The sequence below is a fragment of the Falco punctatus genome (assembly GCF_963210335.1).
Source record: "Falco punctatus genome assembly, chromosome: 5".
NCBI lineage: Eukaryota > Metazoa > Chordata > Aves > Falconiformes > Falconidae > Falco > Falco punctatus.
Genome location: NC_137584.1, coordinates 17,432,048 through 17,445,896, shown reverse-complemented (window position 1 = coordinate 17,445,896; position 13,849 = coordinate 17,432,048). Strand labels below are relative to the sequence as shown.

General features: G+C 35.8%; 1 protein-coding gene across 16 annotated transcripts in view; it reads right to left on the bottom strand.

Moving 5' to 3' along the window:
- KHDRBS2 (KH RNA binding domain containing, signal transduction associated 2) overlaps window positions 1–13,849 on the bottom strand; it is a 402,639-nt gene that overhangs the window by 60,211 nt on the left and 328,579 nt on the right. For all 16 annotated transcript variants that reach the window (XR_013928537.1, XR_013928538.1, XR_013928539.1 and 13 more), the window contains exon 7: window positions 2,098–2,180. Coding sequence is in view for 1 of the 16 variants with exons in the window: in XM_080389900.1 (XP_080246026.1) it covers window positions 2,098–2,180 (83 nt within the window). In the remaining 15 variants the exon portion in view is untranslated. The remainder of the gene's footprint in view (window positions 1–2,097; window positions 2,181–13,849) is intronic.

Here is a 13,849-nt window from a genome sequence, read left to right as displayed (position 1 = left end):
TCATGCTTTAGAATTTCAGTCAATCCCGGCAGAGGGCAGTAATGATATTTTTCTTCCTGAGCACAGACAATGCCTACAAGTTTTTGTTATTTTTTTCCTGTAAATCACATACTGGATGAGATGAAGAAGTACTTTGAAGCAGTGCTACTTATCTTCTTTGTTAGGTGTGTGCATGCTATGTCTTGCTTATATGATTGGAGCATACTAATAATCAAGATCTGAGATTGGGAGAAAACTTTTTGATATATAGATCTAACCAAATATTTAGGTCATAATATTTCATTGTATTGTACTATTTTGGCTCATTAGGGAGGCATTTCTGTGAAGCTAAATGGCCAATAAGGTACAAACATCCAAATTGCATATCTAATGGTCCATTTGTTCTTTAAAACTCTGAAATGAGGAGTGTGTTTTTCGAAAGTGTTCTCTTTGAAATCAACAGACTACTTGCGGCAATCAGCACCACTCAACATGAATGACTGCGTGTCCTGCTGTATATTACAAAAGGAAATGTTGTAGTTGCAGATTTTAAACAGATCAAATATCCTGGAGGTACCTCATGTTAGTAGAAAACATATCTGACTACTAAACTTAATAGCTGTTTAATTAACAAAATTATGTGACTCTATAAGTTTTCTTTCTTGAGTAACATTATCACTGCCAGTTCTAGCTGGATTATAATAAAGTCCTCATAAACTTGATATATTGGTCACTTAGTTGCCCGGGACATCACCTTGCAAAGAAATTACAGGTTAATTCAGATGATATAAAGCAATGTCATAGCAGAGAAATTTCCAACTAATTATTATTTTTACACTGGAGGCAGCATCTCCTCTGACAAGTCACTACTGTAGCAAAAGATGGGCTAAATTCTTTTCAGAAAAGTTAGAGTACATTTGACAACAAGAATATCTACCTACACAATGACATGATGGGTGAAGCTAGTAATGTATAATTACTTATAAGTGTTGTTAAAGTATACTTGATGGGGTTCACATTTAGGCGTGACAAACCCTTTTAAATATACTTCACTGGTTATAAAAATACTTACAAAGTATTTTTTATTAGCTCAAGTGCCACTCACTACAGCAGTTCCAGAGCTGAACTTTATTCTGAAAGGCATTTTCATCAGCAAGGCATTCAACAAAAAAGATGGCTAAACAAAAGGAAGTTTAAGGTCCTCTGGTCTTTGGAGTGCAGACCTCTATACACGTACACTGCCTTCTTGCCCAGTGAGAATCACACTAACTCAGTTAAAATCTATGTCTTGTTAAATTTTTATTTGCCTTCCCACAATCTTACGTGTAGTCTTAGCAACCCATCAGAGCATTGTCTGAATAACTGGCTGAATCACCCTTTTATCGCTCAGCTTAACTGTGAAAAAGTTGTCATTCCAGTTTTAAAAAACATGGAACAACTGTCAAATTAAGATACGTGTGTAGTGTATTAATACATAAAGGCGATCATTTTTGCTGCCTCATTTTAGTGACACAAAACATAAAAGTTATGAATGTAATTTTTCCTATTATTGCGTGCAGTAAGGACATAAAATAAATTTTCAAACTTGGTTGCTTTTATAAATTCTGAGAGTTGCTGAGAAAGTAACTGGCTGAAAACACAGTTTCAGCCTTACTTCAGGCTTGCAATTCTCTTCCATAGTTTACCTTGATGGTGTATGCCAAACAACGTCGGGTATTTACCATCATAATTATTTTTTTTTATTTCCTTCTGGTTTTGCCCAAAACGTTGTAAAAGCTGTAAATACGAGATTCCCTTGACAACTTTGGATTAGTAAAGGAAAAAAAAATTGCACAAAAGTTCATTATGACATCAGACAGGAAAATGATATAATGACTTTTTAAAAAAAAACCACACTGAATTTGCACCTATTTTAAAAGCGTAGCTGCTTGCATTTTTGCTTCACCTGAATAATTCTGTATATAAATTCTGACTGCCACTATTACTTTTTGACAGCTTTTTAAAAGTACTATAGAGATTTTGTAAAATTTAATGTGGAAAATGAAACAGGAAATTTACATGAAAAGCTAAGAGAAAAAAGTGTACTTTGAAAATTAATGTACAAATGCAAGTGCTTACCTTTGTGTTTGGGTGGCATAACTGTTATCGTATGCCTCATAGCTTGGATCATCATATTCACCCCCATATCCATCATCATATCCCTAAGGGGAAAAATAGAACACCACAGCTCAGAAAAGTGATGAATCAAAGTATATTATCAAGATGTAAAAGTAACTTACACCAAAATATATACGTGTTATGTTTCCCCACTATTATGTAAAACAGCCTACTGATGAGAATTGTGAACCGTGAAGAACTACCTGCATTTCGCAAGGGTAAAGAAATCAGTTACGCATTTAAGAACTCAGCTTACTCATTGATAAACTACGGCGTATTGCTCAAACCACAGTGCTTCAGTGGGATCTATGTAGAATACTGATGAATGATAATGATAACAATAATTTCCTAGCAATTTGTTACATAAATGGCTCCATGTTGAAATGAACAAACGGCAGGAAAAATACATTGACTGTTCAATATTACTAAGAATTTTATTGTACCATAAGATTAAGTTTACTTAAAAAAAAAACAAAACTCAAAACCAACAACAACCAACCAAACATGAGAAACAAGTTTTGTGCATGTTTGTGACAGAAGTAATGGGTTATGATTTTTATAAATAACTTACAGCAAGCACCTTTTCCTTCATTGAGCATCCTACTCTTTTTAAAAAAGGCATGCTTTTCTGTGACAGGTTGATGAACGCTTTAATACAGATTCCTCTCATCCAGCTTAAGGGTCCTAAATGAAGGGCTCCGACAAATGCTCAGTCTGCCTAAGCTAGAGAGACACGAGTGATTTCAGAAGATGATTCAGCCCATCTAATGTCTGAATCTTCTACTGAGGGAGCCGTGGGCAATTATGATCTATTGTAGCTGCCTCTGAACCAAATAGTGCTCAGGAACCAGACGATAAATAAATACATAAATAGATGGATAATCCAGGGGAAAGCTTTTTCGGGAAGGAGAGTCCCACTGTGATACTGGGGAACGGCCTCTCCCAGAATCTGAAGTCCACAGAAAGAAACCCTGTCATCTTCCACTTCAGGTGGAAGTACACCTGTCTGACTAGCCTTCATTAGTATAAACTCAGCAAAACATACAGTTAACCACGTACCTCTGCAGACCACAGTGATACATTTAACACTATATAGCAAAATACACAATCTTGCCTCTGGGAACAGGACGAGAGAAACAACCAGTCACAGGAGATGGATGTTAGTCACATCGATTAGTATGCTACTGGGTGGGATCCTGCTACTGTGAAGATGAGGGTGATGCAAGTTCCTATATAATGCCGAATAGCTAGAGGAAAGACATTTCAGCATGCTTACCCACCACGTGAGAGAACAGGAAAGGCAACATTTATAAATTAGCGCTCTCAGTTTCTTGATGCCTGAGGTGGATCAACGTTCAGCACCAGCAGGGCAGAGGACACTTGTTAATAGCTGACACTTATGTGGGTTTACATTACAGGTTTTAACAGCCTCCCTCAAGGCTCAGAACAGGGCAATACAGTGCGAATGGTTCAAGTGGAGTGGTTGGAAAACAGAGACAGAGGAAAAAAGCACAATGTAATGTATCTATAATACATAAAAAAAGTATCTTCTGGATAATGTTCTCTTATTTGTGTCAATCTGTATGGGAATTATCTTGTAATCCTACAGGTGAACTATTTATATAAGATATATACTAGCATTCTTTCAAAGTTTAATATGGTGTATCATACCAAGACACCCTTGTCCCAAAGAAGCCTTTAGGCATCTAGAAGTGAGATCCAAAATAGCTCCTTTCACATCCTTGAAGTGTCTCAAATTCACTATGCATTTTTCTCCTCTTTAACCTTCAGCTCCTCAGAACACACAACTTGAATGTTTGAATGTATTTCTCGCACACACATTTTGAGAGATGTAACACCCAGCTCCCATGCAGACCCTGTTAAGATCTAGAAGCTATGAGTTTGAGGACATTCAAATTCACATATTCTGTGCCCTGTGTAGGATGAGGACAGTGCTCCCAAGAAAAGTTCTGTATAAATCCAGAGACCAGAACCCAGGATGCCCTCTCAAAATGCAGTGCAATCTTCTAGTTAGCAAGTCAAGACTCCTTCATGCACCCTCTAGGTCTATTAGTCCATGTTATTAAACAAACCAACCAACCATATTAAATGGATAAACATTCTGTAAACATATGCTGATGAGAGCATCTGTCCCCTTAGATATATTCTAAGTTGCTAGTGCTGTATCCTTACCTCACTGAAGGAAAAGGGATTGATTACCCATGCTGTCAGTGTTCTGAATATGACATTTTTCTTCTATAATCTCTAGTTTCATTTATTTCACCAGAAATCTTCACATATGTGTGTATAACACTTAGACCTTCCACCCCATATGTAAGTTCTTGTGACTTTTAATTGAGTCTGTGCTCTTCAAGGAGAAATATCTTGGACAAAGCAACTTTGGGTCTGATCTGATCAATGTCCACCACTGGAGAATCCATCTTCATGCTCATCAGAATATTAGAAAACTTGTAAAACAGGTGACAGGGGCAAGCCACCCGGTTTCAGGGAAGGGGAAGAAAGCACTTCCCTAAATCTTCAGAGTTCTTTGAAGAGGTTAATGGGGATGCAGATAGGCAGAACCTTAGGAAAAGAGTTTCCTTTGAACTCCCAAAAGTTGCTGATGAGCTTTGATTCTCAAGGCTATCCAGGGCACTGGGTCTGGTTGCCTGGGAAGACTCTTCCTGTGTGAGGAGTCTATTTCCTCATGGCAGGTGCCGCCACCATTCAGAAGATTACTGGAATTAACTGAAAAATCTGAAGCAGGGGAACTATTAAAGATATTCAAACCGATAGACGTTTCTAGGTTAGGTTTTTATGCCAGGTTATTTTTATCTCAGGTATTTCTTAATGAAATATCTTTCCAAAAACATAAGAAAAAGATCTTTTTACTTTGTGTCAGTGAAAAGGAAAGTGAGTCTTTCAAAGACTAGGATTCACTCTGGCCTTACAGTGATACATCCTGAACCAGAGATAAAGGTACAGAAATACACATCTGGAGTTGCAGTGGCCTAACAATGTTTATAAATAATTGTGGATGATTTTGAGGAGTCTTGGTATAGTTTAGGGTTTAAAAATAATAACCAAAAAAATTAAGGAAAATTTTAAAATACAGCACAATTCAAGAAAAGACTACATTGAAAATGAGCATATTTAAGTATTTGCCAGTCTTTCCCCACAAAGTGAAGACAGGAAAAACTCCTAGAAGAATCTCAGAATAGCACATTAAATTAACATTGGGAACAATCACTTCAGGAGCAAATACACCCTACCACTGATAACAAAATTATAGTCGGGGGGAAAGGCTGTAGAAGAAAAAAGGGACAGAACTGGAAAAAGGCTTATATTCTACTACCCGAGAAAAAGTTATCTATTTGATTCAACACCCAAGATATTAAGAAAGATTTATTTTATTTATTTAGATTTACTCAAATCCTTTCCAAGTTTCAGATAACACAATATTAGAAATACAAATTAAAATGCATCACCAATAACAAGGGTATTGTAATCTACCACAATCTGATCTCTTTAAGCATGAATTTTTTACTTAATGTTAAAACCCTGTTTCAAACAATAACAGTCCACACTCAAATGCACCCAAGTTTAAATCACCTCTTCTCTACATACCTTAGAAAATAAGATTCTCACAGCATACTCTGAAAAATGGTAGGTTTCAGCTCTGGGAACCAAGAAGGAAAATAATTCTAATACTCCTAATGAAAACTGCCCTACTCAGTATTTTACATGTGTCCTGGTAATATGTGATGAAATACATTGTAAAGAAGTCAAAACTAATTTTTATTTAAAAGATGATAGCCCAACTCTTTCTAAGGTAGCAACCTGCAACATATCTAGACATTTTTTTAAAGAAAGAAAAGCAAAACACAAACAAAAAAATCAAAGTAAAGTGAATTATGCAACTCTGTATTTGACAAATATGTGAACAAGAAAAATGTCTGCAGCTGAGAACCAGGGTAGTCCTTCTCATTTGCTGCACCCAGCAGTACGCAGAAATTAGTACTGTACCTCAGAGAAGATGAGATTATAAAAATCCACCTCTAATTGTAACTCCAAGTAAAACCAGTTGTTTCTCAGTAAAGGGGCTTTTGTGTAATTTCCACTTTTCTTCTCCTTGCTTCTATCTCACTCTTTTCTATTGTAACTTGGCCACATCCATATTTTCTCACATATCTGTATCACCTTAGCTTACAAGGCTAAAATCCAGTCATCTACCATTAACCTAGCAGTAGATTCCCATAAGAATCACAGGGTAGAAATCAAACATTTTTAGAGGGTAATTCATCCCACATACTTCTGACACCTATTTGAGGACAAGTTGAATTGCACTCTAAATGAGAGCTTTCTTTCCAATGACTATAAAGGGAACCCGGGACGGATGCGTTAGATTTAGATAACTAACTTTTAGTTATGTAAGTTAGTTCATTGTTTGAAAGCATTTATTGCTTAGAGAAAGCTGAGCTTATAAAAATAAGTGCTGCTAAGAGTTGTTTTGAAGCAACCTCAGACCCAGAATGCAATTAGAATGCTGGGAATGATGCATGAGGATGGGTGGGCATGTAAGACCAGCATCTCAGGCAGACAGACAGCACTCTTCAGAAAAGACGCTGAGGTAATCTAGCATGCGACTACACACCCACAAATCAGGAAATGCTAACAACTATGGGAAATCTTCAGTCTCATTCCTTTTACTGTATATGAAACACTGGAGAGAAATAAAGAAATACATCTGGGAAGCCTTCTCCTTCCAGATGTATGACTCATGACCTTGGCTAGTCATACTGCGTGTTTGGTTTTAATGAATCTTAAAATTTTCCTGCAAAGAGCATTTAAGGTGATTAAATCATGTCACAGAGAAATGGCAATTTTAACCAAAATTAAAACGGATCACAGCTATTATACTTGGAGCTGTACTACTGTCACCTCCTTATCTACTTGTTGCTTTTAAAAAAGTGGCAGATAGTGCCATCATTGTGTGTTCACGATTCATGAGTGCTGAGCTGGTTGAGCCTCTCTAGAGTGCTGTAAGGGGGAGGACTTGCCTTCCATCACAGTCACACTCACAAATTTGGTGCTCAGACCCCAAGCTGTTCTAAGGTGGGGGCAGCTCTGAGTAGATGTAGAGGAACACATCTTGATATATTAATTTTATGTAATTTAGACAAATAGCAATTTCTCTTTACTGACTACAAAGAGGGATAAAAACTGTAATTACTTTAGATTTGGATTATTCAGTATTGAAAAACTGCAGTTTGAGCAGATGAATCTCTCTGAAGTGCCTGGGAAGTTGGAGTGTTGCTGAGCAAGGATTCCTGGAATCATAATTTATGCCTAGAAACTGAAATTCTGATTAAATTACTACCTAAGTATGTATGCCTGCTGTCATATCTGGCATTCTTCAGCTATACCTCCAGGGTCAGAAAAAGAGAAACCAGATATCATCACTTTGCTGAAGATGATATATATCCCCTTCACTAGTGAGATCTACCAAGCATTTTGAAAATAAACTCAAAGATCAGTGGCACTATATCCATCAAAATTATAAATAGTAGTAATAATAACAAAAATAATGCTGAAATGAAAATGGGAACACTAATCAATTGAAAAATCAGAGCTTTATGTTACGGACTTCATAAATGCAATATATGAACTAATCTACAGTGCTGAGACAAGCCAGAGTAGACATGCTTGCCAGAGGCAATGAAGTAATCTCAACACATTTGACCTCTCAATGAAATCAGTCTTATTCTTCACATACCAGCAATCGGAAACACTGTTATAACTGAACGATAAAAGATACAGAGGTGAACATTTTTCATAGCCATGGGAAAATGATTGAAATTTCAGTATAATCAGTCACAGAGATTTTGCATATTCAAAGCAGAGAACATAAGCGAGCTATTAACATTCTCATATTTCAATGGTTTAATTAAATCTTATGTTGAACAATTAATATAGTAAGAACGAGTGAATCTAAACAAGTTTTACCATCCAGAAGTCCTAAAATTGATGGTATGCAAGATAAAGAGATAAAGATAGGGCAGGGGCCACAGAAGCAAATAGTTGTGCGGTGCCAAAGCAGTCACAGTAAACCAGAATCACAGTTACTTCAAGGAATTGCTGTGTACTCTCTTAAATATAGCTTTCTCCCTGCTCCTCCCCACCTCCATCCCCATTTTTTCTGTACTTCTTCAACTAAATATAAAGTGAATGAACAACAACTAAACCACATTTCTGGTGTACTGAAAAAGAAAATAAAAATGGAGTGAAAATGTAAAAGAAAACCTAATAGCAATGAAACTTTTCTTACTCCTTCCATATTTGCAGGACTGTAGAATACAGCACAATTTGCTGCTGCAATTATTATACTACAACATTCATCTGACTAACATCTTTATTTCTTCAAATCCTTCTGTTAGCTCTCCCATGCTCATGAAGTCACATTAAACCTTCTAATTCATGTGTCAAAGCTCTGTATAATCAGCTGCTGCTTGCATCCATCTAACTTGCTGCACCTTCCCTGTCCCCTAACCCTGCTACTATCAACAGTGAAACCATTTCCTACGCAATTCTACTTGTGCTTTTTTTCATAATGTCTTTCCTTATGGAATGGTATCCTATGCTCAGTGGCAATCCTTTTACTCAGTTCCCATTGCACAGGAATGTATCGCAGAAACATCTTTCTTCCAGTATCAATAAAAAGGCATCTCTCAGTAATAAGCAGCAAGTGAAGATGAAAAATAATCCAAGGTATTTTTGTGTATCTGCAATAACTTGCATTTTTGCATGATTCTGAGATATCTGAAGAAAGGATTTTTTAATTTTTATTTTTACTGATGACTTGTACTTGAGTAGTACTCAAGTACTTGACATAGTACGTCAGTGATAATATATTACAGTATCAAGTTGCACTGGTGACAATACATCACCTAAATGGCATTTAAATGAAACATTTATTTTCCCTGTGAAATGAAATGAAGAGTAGAAAGTAGTCTTTGGCTGCCAAGGGAGGATGGGCTGTAATACACCCACTATTGGTTTTAATCTCCTTATGATATCTAATATTTCTTTTTCCAAAATTTTAAGCAAAGCAGATGGTGAGCTTCTTGTGTATCCTGATGATCTCCCAGCTGTATAATCAGTAGATGGAGTTGACAAAATCTGTCCATGGAGCACTGAGGTTTCTTGTATCGTAGATACAGAAATCATTACAAGTATCTACTAAAGACTGACAACTCTTCTGTCTGTTTAACAACTTATTGATGGTTTAAAGCACTTCACAAAGGTTTGAGTTGCTAGACATGACGCCTTAAAAGTAAACCATTTAAACCTTAAATAAGCTTTACAATAACCTAGGAAATTAAATTTCAAGGTCTTGAATGGTTGGGAATTCCAAGGAATTCTCCTTTTTATTTTCCAGCCCTTGAAAACTGGACCACAGGATTGTCTATTTTGGAGCTTGTAAATGTGCAAGAAAGTGCTGAGGTACTAGCAAAGAGTAGAAATGCTTTGATAGGTGCTTTACAGGAGTTTGAATTGAATTTACTTTAAAATAAAATTTCACTCTGATGTATTATTAATGCTGGAAGTAGGCAGATTAAATACAACTTGGCCAAATGCAAGATAATGTGCTTTAGTAAATACATCCTCAAAATCTATACACTGCTCGTGTCTCTGAATTTACAGAATTCCTTCAGGAAAAGACTTGTAGAAGTCATCATGATTAACAGCTATGAGATCTGTCCAATTTTACTGCAGCATTAAAAAAAAAAAGCTCCACAAAAATAGCCTTATATTTTCTATGTCAGGAAAGGAAAAGAAATTACATAGGTTAATTCTATGTGCAATCCCACTGGTTTTGATCCATTTTTATTCTGTTTAAATGCATTTAACCCTTAAGGATTCCATGAATTAGTAATTCATAACAGTAACAAAACTTCAGAGTGGAATTAGAGACAACATTGTTTAAAGCACTCAAAAACAGGACAAATACAGATTTATTTATATATTAATCCTGAAGCAGGTCTAGATGAGAGTTCAGGCATTCTTAATGCTGGAATCTTTATATCCTAATCTTTCCCAGACACCCCACACCTTTTTCATCTCTTGCCGAATCAAATTCCAAATGTCTTAGATTGTTACAAAGATAGTTCGTCACATATTTCCTAGAATCTAATTTTATAGAAAAATAGTTCTGACAAATTTGGACAATGAAATTAAAATTGCCTTGCTATATAAATTATGCATTTTGCATATTTTTTGATTCTTTACATAAAAATATTAGCTTTTATATTTATTTTTCTTCGTAAAGCAGTATTTAGAAGGCATAACAATGGTAACTCTTATTTTGTGGCTTTTTTAAGCCATACTTAAGCTAAATAGTATTCCACCAGTGCCATGATGCCTTTGATTTAATTTTTGGACTTCCAACCTGAATAATGTGCTCATGAGTTTATATATTTGAATTGATCAAACTTTTTTTTCATTCACACTTACATTTTGAAGAGTTGACATAATAAAACTTACTGTGAAAAATATAGGTAGATTTTGAAAGTTATGAAAACTAATCTAGTACTAGGGAAACTAAATGTTAAGTTGATATCAGTTGCAGAACAAAAACTAGTTTTGGTTTTTTTTTTTTCCTGCTTATGACAATGATTAAACTTATACAAGAGCTGCTTACAATGAATGCTGCTAATCATGTTTGGACAAAAATGTTACTGGAAATTCTTCTTGGTCCTGTGTACTGTAGAGGAATAAAAAAGGAATAGTCTACTCCCAGCAACTTCTTAACTGTAATATTTCATTTTCTAACAGGTATTGTCAGACTAGGAAATACAGTTTAGCATGATGTATAAAATGCAAGCATTACAGGTAATGCAGGTTCTTCTTGGTTTTAAAAGATATGTAAGAAGAGCAAACTTAACCAGCACAATCTCATGCAGGAATTATTGCAGAAAGGCCAGGTATAATTAAAAGCAAACATGTAGAATGTGATGGGACTTCTAATTTGTGAATAGAGTAATGAGCAAAACAGTAAAAATAGCTTAATACTTTTTGAGATACTTAGCGGTAGTCTTTAAATTGTTATTCCCTCAAGTTTGAGCATGCAATTAGAGAAATTAGGGATGGAAAAGAACAGATCATCTACTAGGAGCTCCTATCAAATATGATTGCACATTTTCTAGTGCTTTCTCTAATCAAATTCCAAATATTGCCAGTAGTAGGGATTCCACCATTTCTCTCGGGAGACTGTCTGACAGCCTAATAGATCTTTGTGTCAGACATCTCTACTAACTTTATCCCATATGACTAAATATATCTCACTGTACCAGTAAAATGTATTCTCACTATTCTCTGATTTCTGTGTCACATTCTTCTGTTTTTGTTTAAAAATAATTCTAATATAAATATTCAAAGTCAAATGTAACCCTGACACAGACAAGAGATACTGATCAGCAGATAACATAGCAACAAGCCAGAACCCCCAAGTATTCACAAAACCCTTATACAGATCCCTACCCCCACAAATTACTTTCCTCTTTCTTGGGTCTGGCAAATAGCTGTGCCAGAGAAGATGTCCAGTCATCTTTGATTCTACTGGATCAAGAGTGTCAAATACTGTGACTAGCTCTCTAAAGTGAAAGCCTATAACACAAGTGGCTCTCAGGTGGTGATGACCTGCCTGAATTAAATCCTTAAAGTCTGATGGAATTTTATTGCATTAAAATCCACCCAGAAAGTATGTATGGACCTCAATATGGCTTTCATAGCAAGACACTCAGCAAGCCTTTCTGCTGTGCACCAGATTGAATTTGCAGATTTTATTTTTTTTAAGGTGATGGAAGCGATGTGGATATGCATCACAGTAACAAAATCCATATTAAATGGGAAATTAAAATCCTGTTACCATGTAAGGCATATTCCTAGACTCTGGTGCAGCCTGACTGTGATGCTGCAAACAGGGATTCATCATGATCCCAGACTGTAGCAAGGCACTAGAAGGAAGGAGAAATTGTAGCATTCCATAGGAGAAACTGTTCTTACTGTCTTTCTATCACACAGCTGTAATCGCTTTGGTCTAGCTCAGCCTTTACCTGCTGGCTATCACTTATGGTCAGAAACTCAGAAAATGGACCAGATCTTTCCAACATTAACTGAGTTAAGTGCATTAAAGATATAGAATCAAGTAAAATCCACATACTGAAAACACTAACAGTATCTCTATGCTAATTCCTCTAATGCTTACCAAGAAATAAAAAGAAAGAACAAGCCTACAAAAAGGTAAAAAAGGCCAACAGATCTGTTAATTGTGAGACTATTCATTTCAGAATAGCGATTCTGACCCTTCCTGACACAGCCTGTCAGCAAATGAAGAACAAAAAATGATTAAAAATACTGATGGACTGCCAATCAGTCCAGTGCTGATTTTCATTTACCATGTAGAAGTGATAATGCACATCTGATAATACCTCTTCTTCTCTAAACACTGCAATGGAGACACCAAAAGCAGAATTCAACAACCTTCTCAAGTGTGCCTAGGGCTGGATTCCCAACACTGCACAGATCATCCAGGGCCATGACTGCTGCAGTCGCTGTTGAGTCTACTGATGGTGTCCAGCAGTAGAACTGAAAATGGACCTAGAGAATCTCAACGTTTCTTTCAGTCCATCTCTTTAGCTCACAATTTAATTTTTATTAATGTATCTCCACTTGTTTTCAGCTATCTATTTTAGTATACTTACCAATCAAAAATTAACAAGATGTTGATTATAGGAACATTTTAATGTGCAATGATTCATAGAAATCATAATCATACAAACTTCACTGTTCTACTTTACACTCACCAATGTTTGGGGAAAGGTAACATTCTAGATTTTGGTGAGCTCCTATAAACCAAGAGCAAGATTTCTAGCTGACCACTGTCATCATAACATCTGATATAGTTATAAAAATGCCTGTACTGTAGAAAGAAAAGTTTTTATAAGAAACGGATTCTTGTATTGTATACTGTATATTAATACATTACAGAATATATACATATAAATTGATATACATATATACGCATGCGCCTATCTTGCTTTTGTGTAACAGCAATATTTTTGCATTCTTTTCATTCAGTTAGATTCCATGAACGTACATGGTTTTCAGACTCACTAAAAAGGATGGAAGGCAGAAAGTGATGTTCACTATAACTTAAAACTTTGGTGAGGTGTAATTTCTAATTCCTCTTTTTAACAACTACATTAGATAAATAATAAAGAGTGACAGGCAGGCTACCTTCTAAAAGAAAAGGATATCTGAAAAGATTGTTCTCTGGCCATAAAATGGAAGCACAACACAGACTGCAGTGAACATTTGACGGATGTGCATGAAATCTTGTGTTGTTGCTGGTTTTGTTATCATTTGTTAGAATTTTTCACTAAGCTCAGAACCGTTTTAGCTCCATATTCAGCACAAAGTAATTCAGTGTGATTCTATAGCTTGCATGCTAAGTCAATTTGCATTAATCTTCTAGGAAGAACTATGTGTCCCCCCTGCAACACATACAAACATACACAAAACATTTCTGTTCTCTCTCCAGCTTTGTAGAAAAAAACCAAGATTTTTAGAAAAGCTCTCCATCCTGAGTACCACTCAGGCCATATCCTCAGTTATTACATATCCCTGTATGCTATTAAAGAGTTCTAGCCAT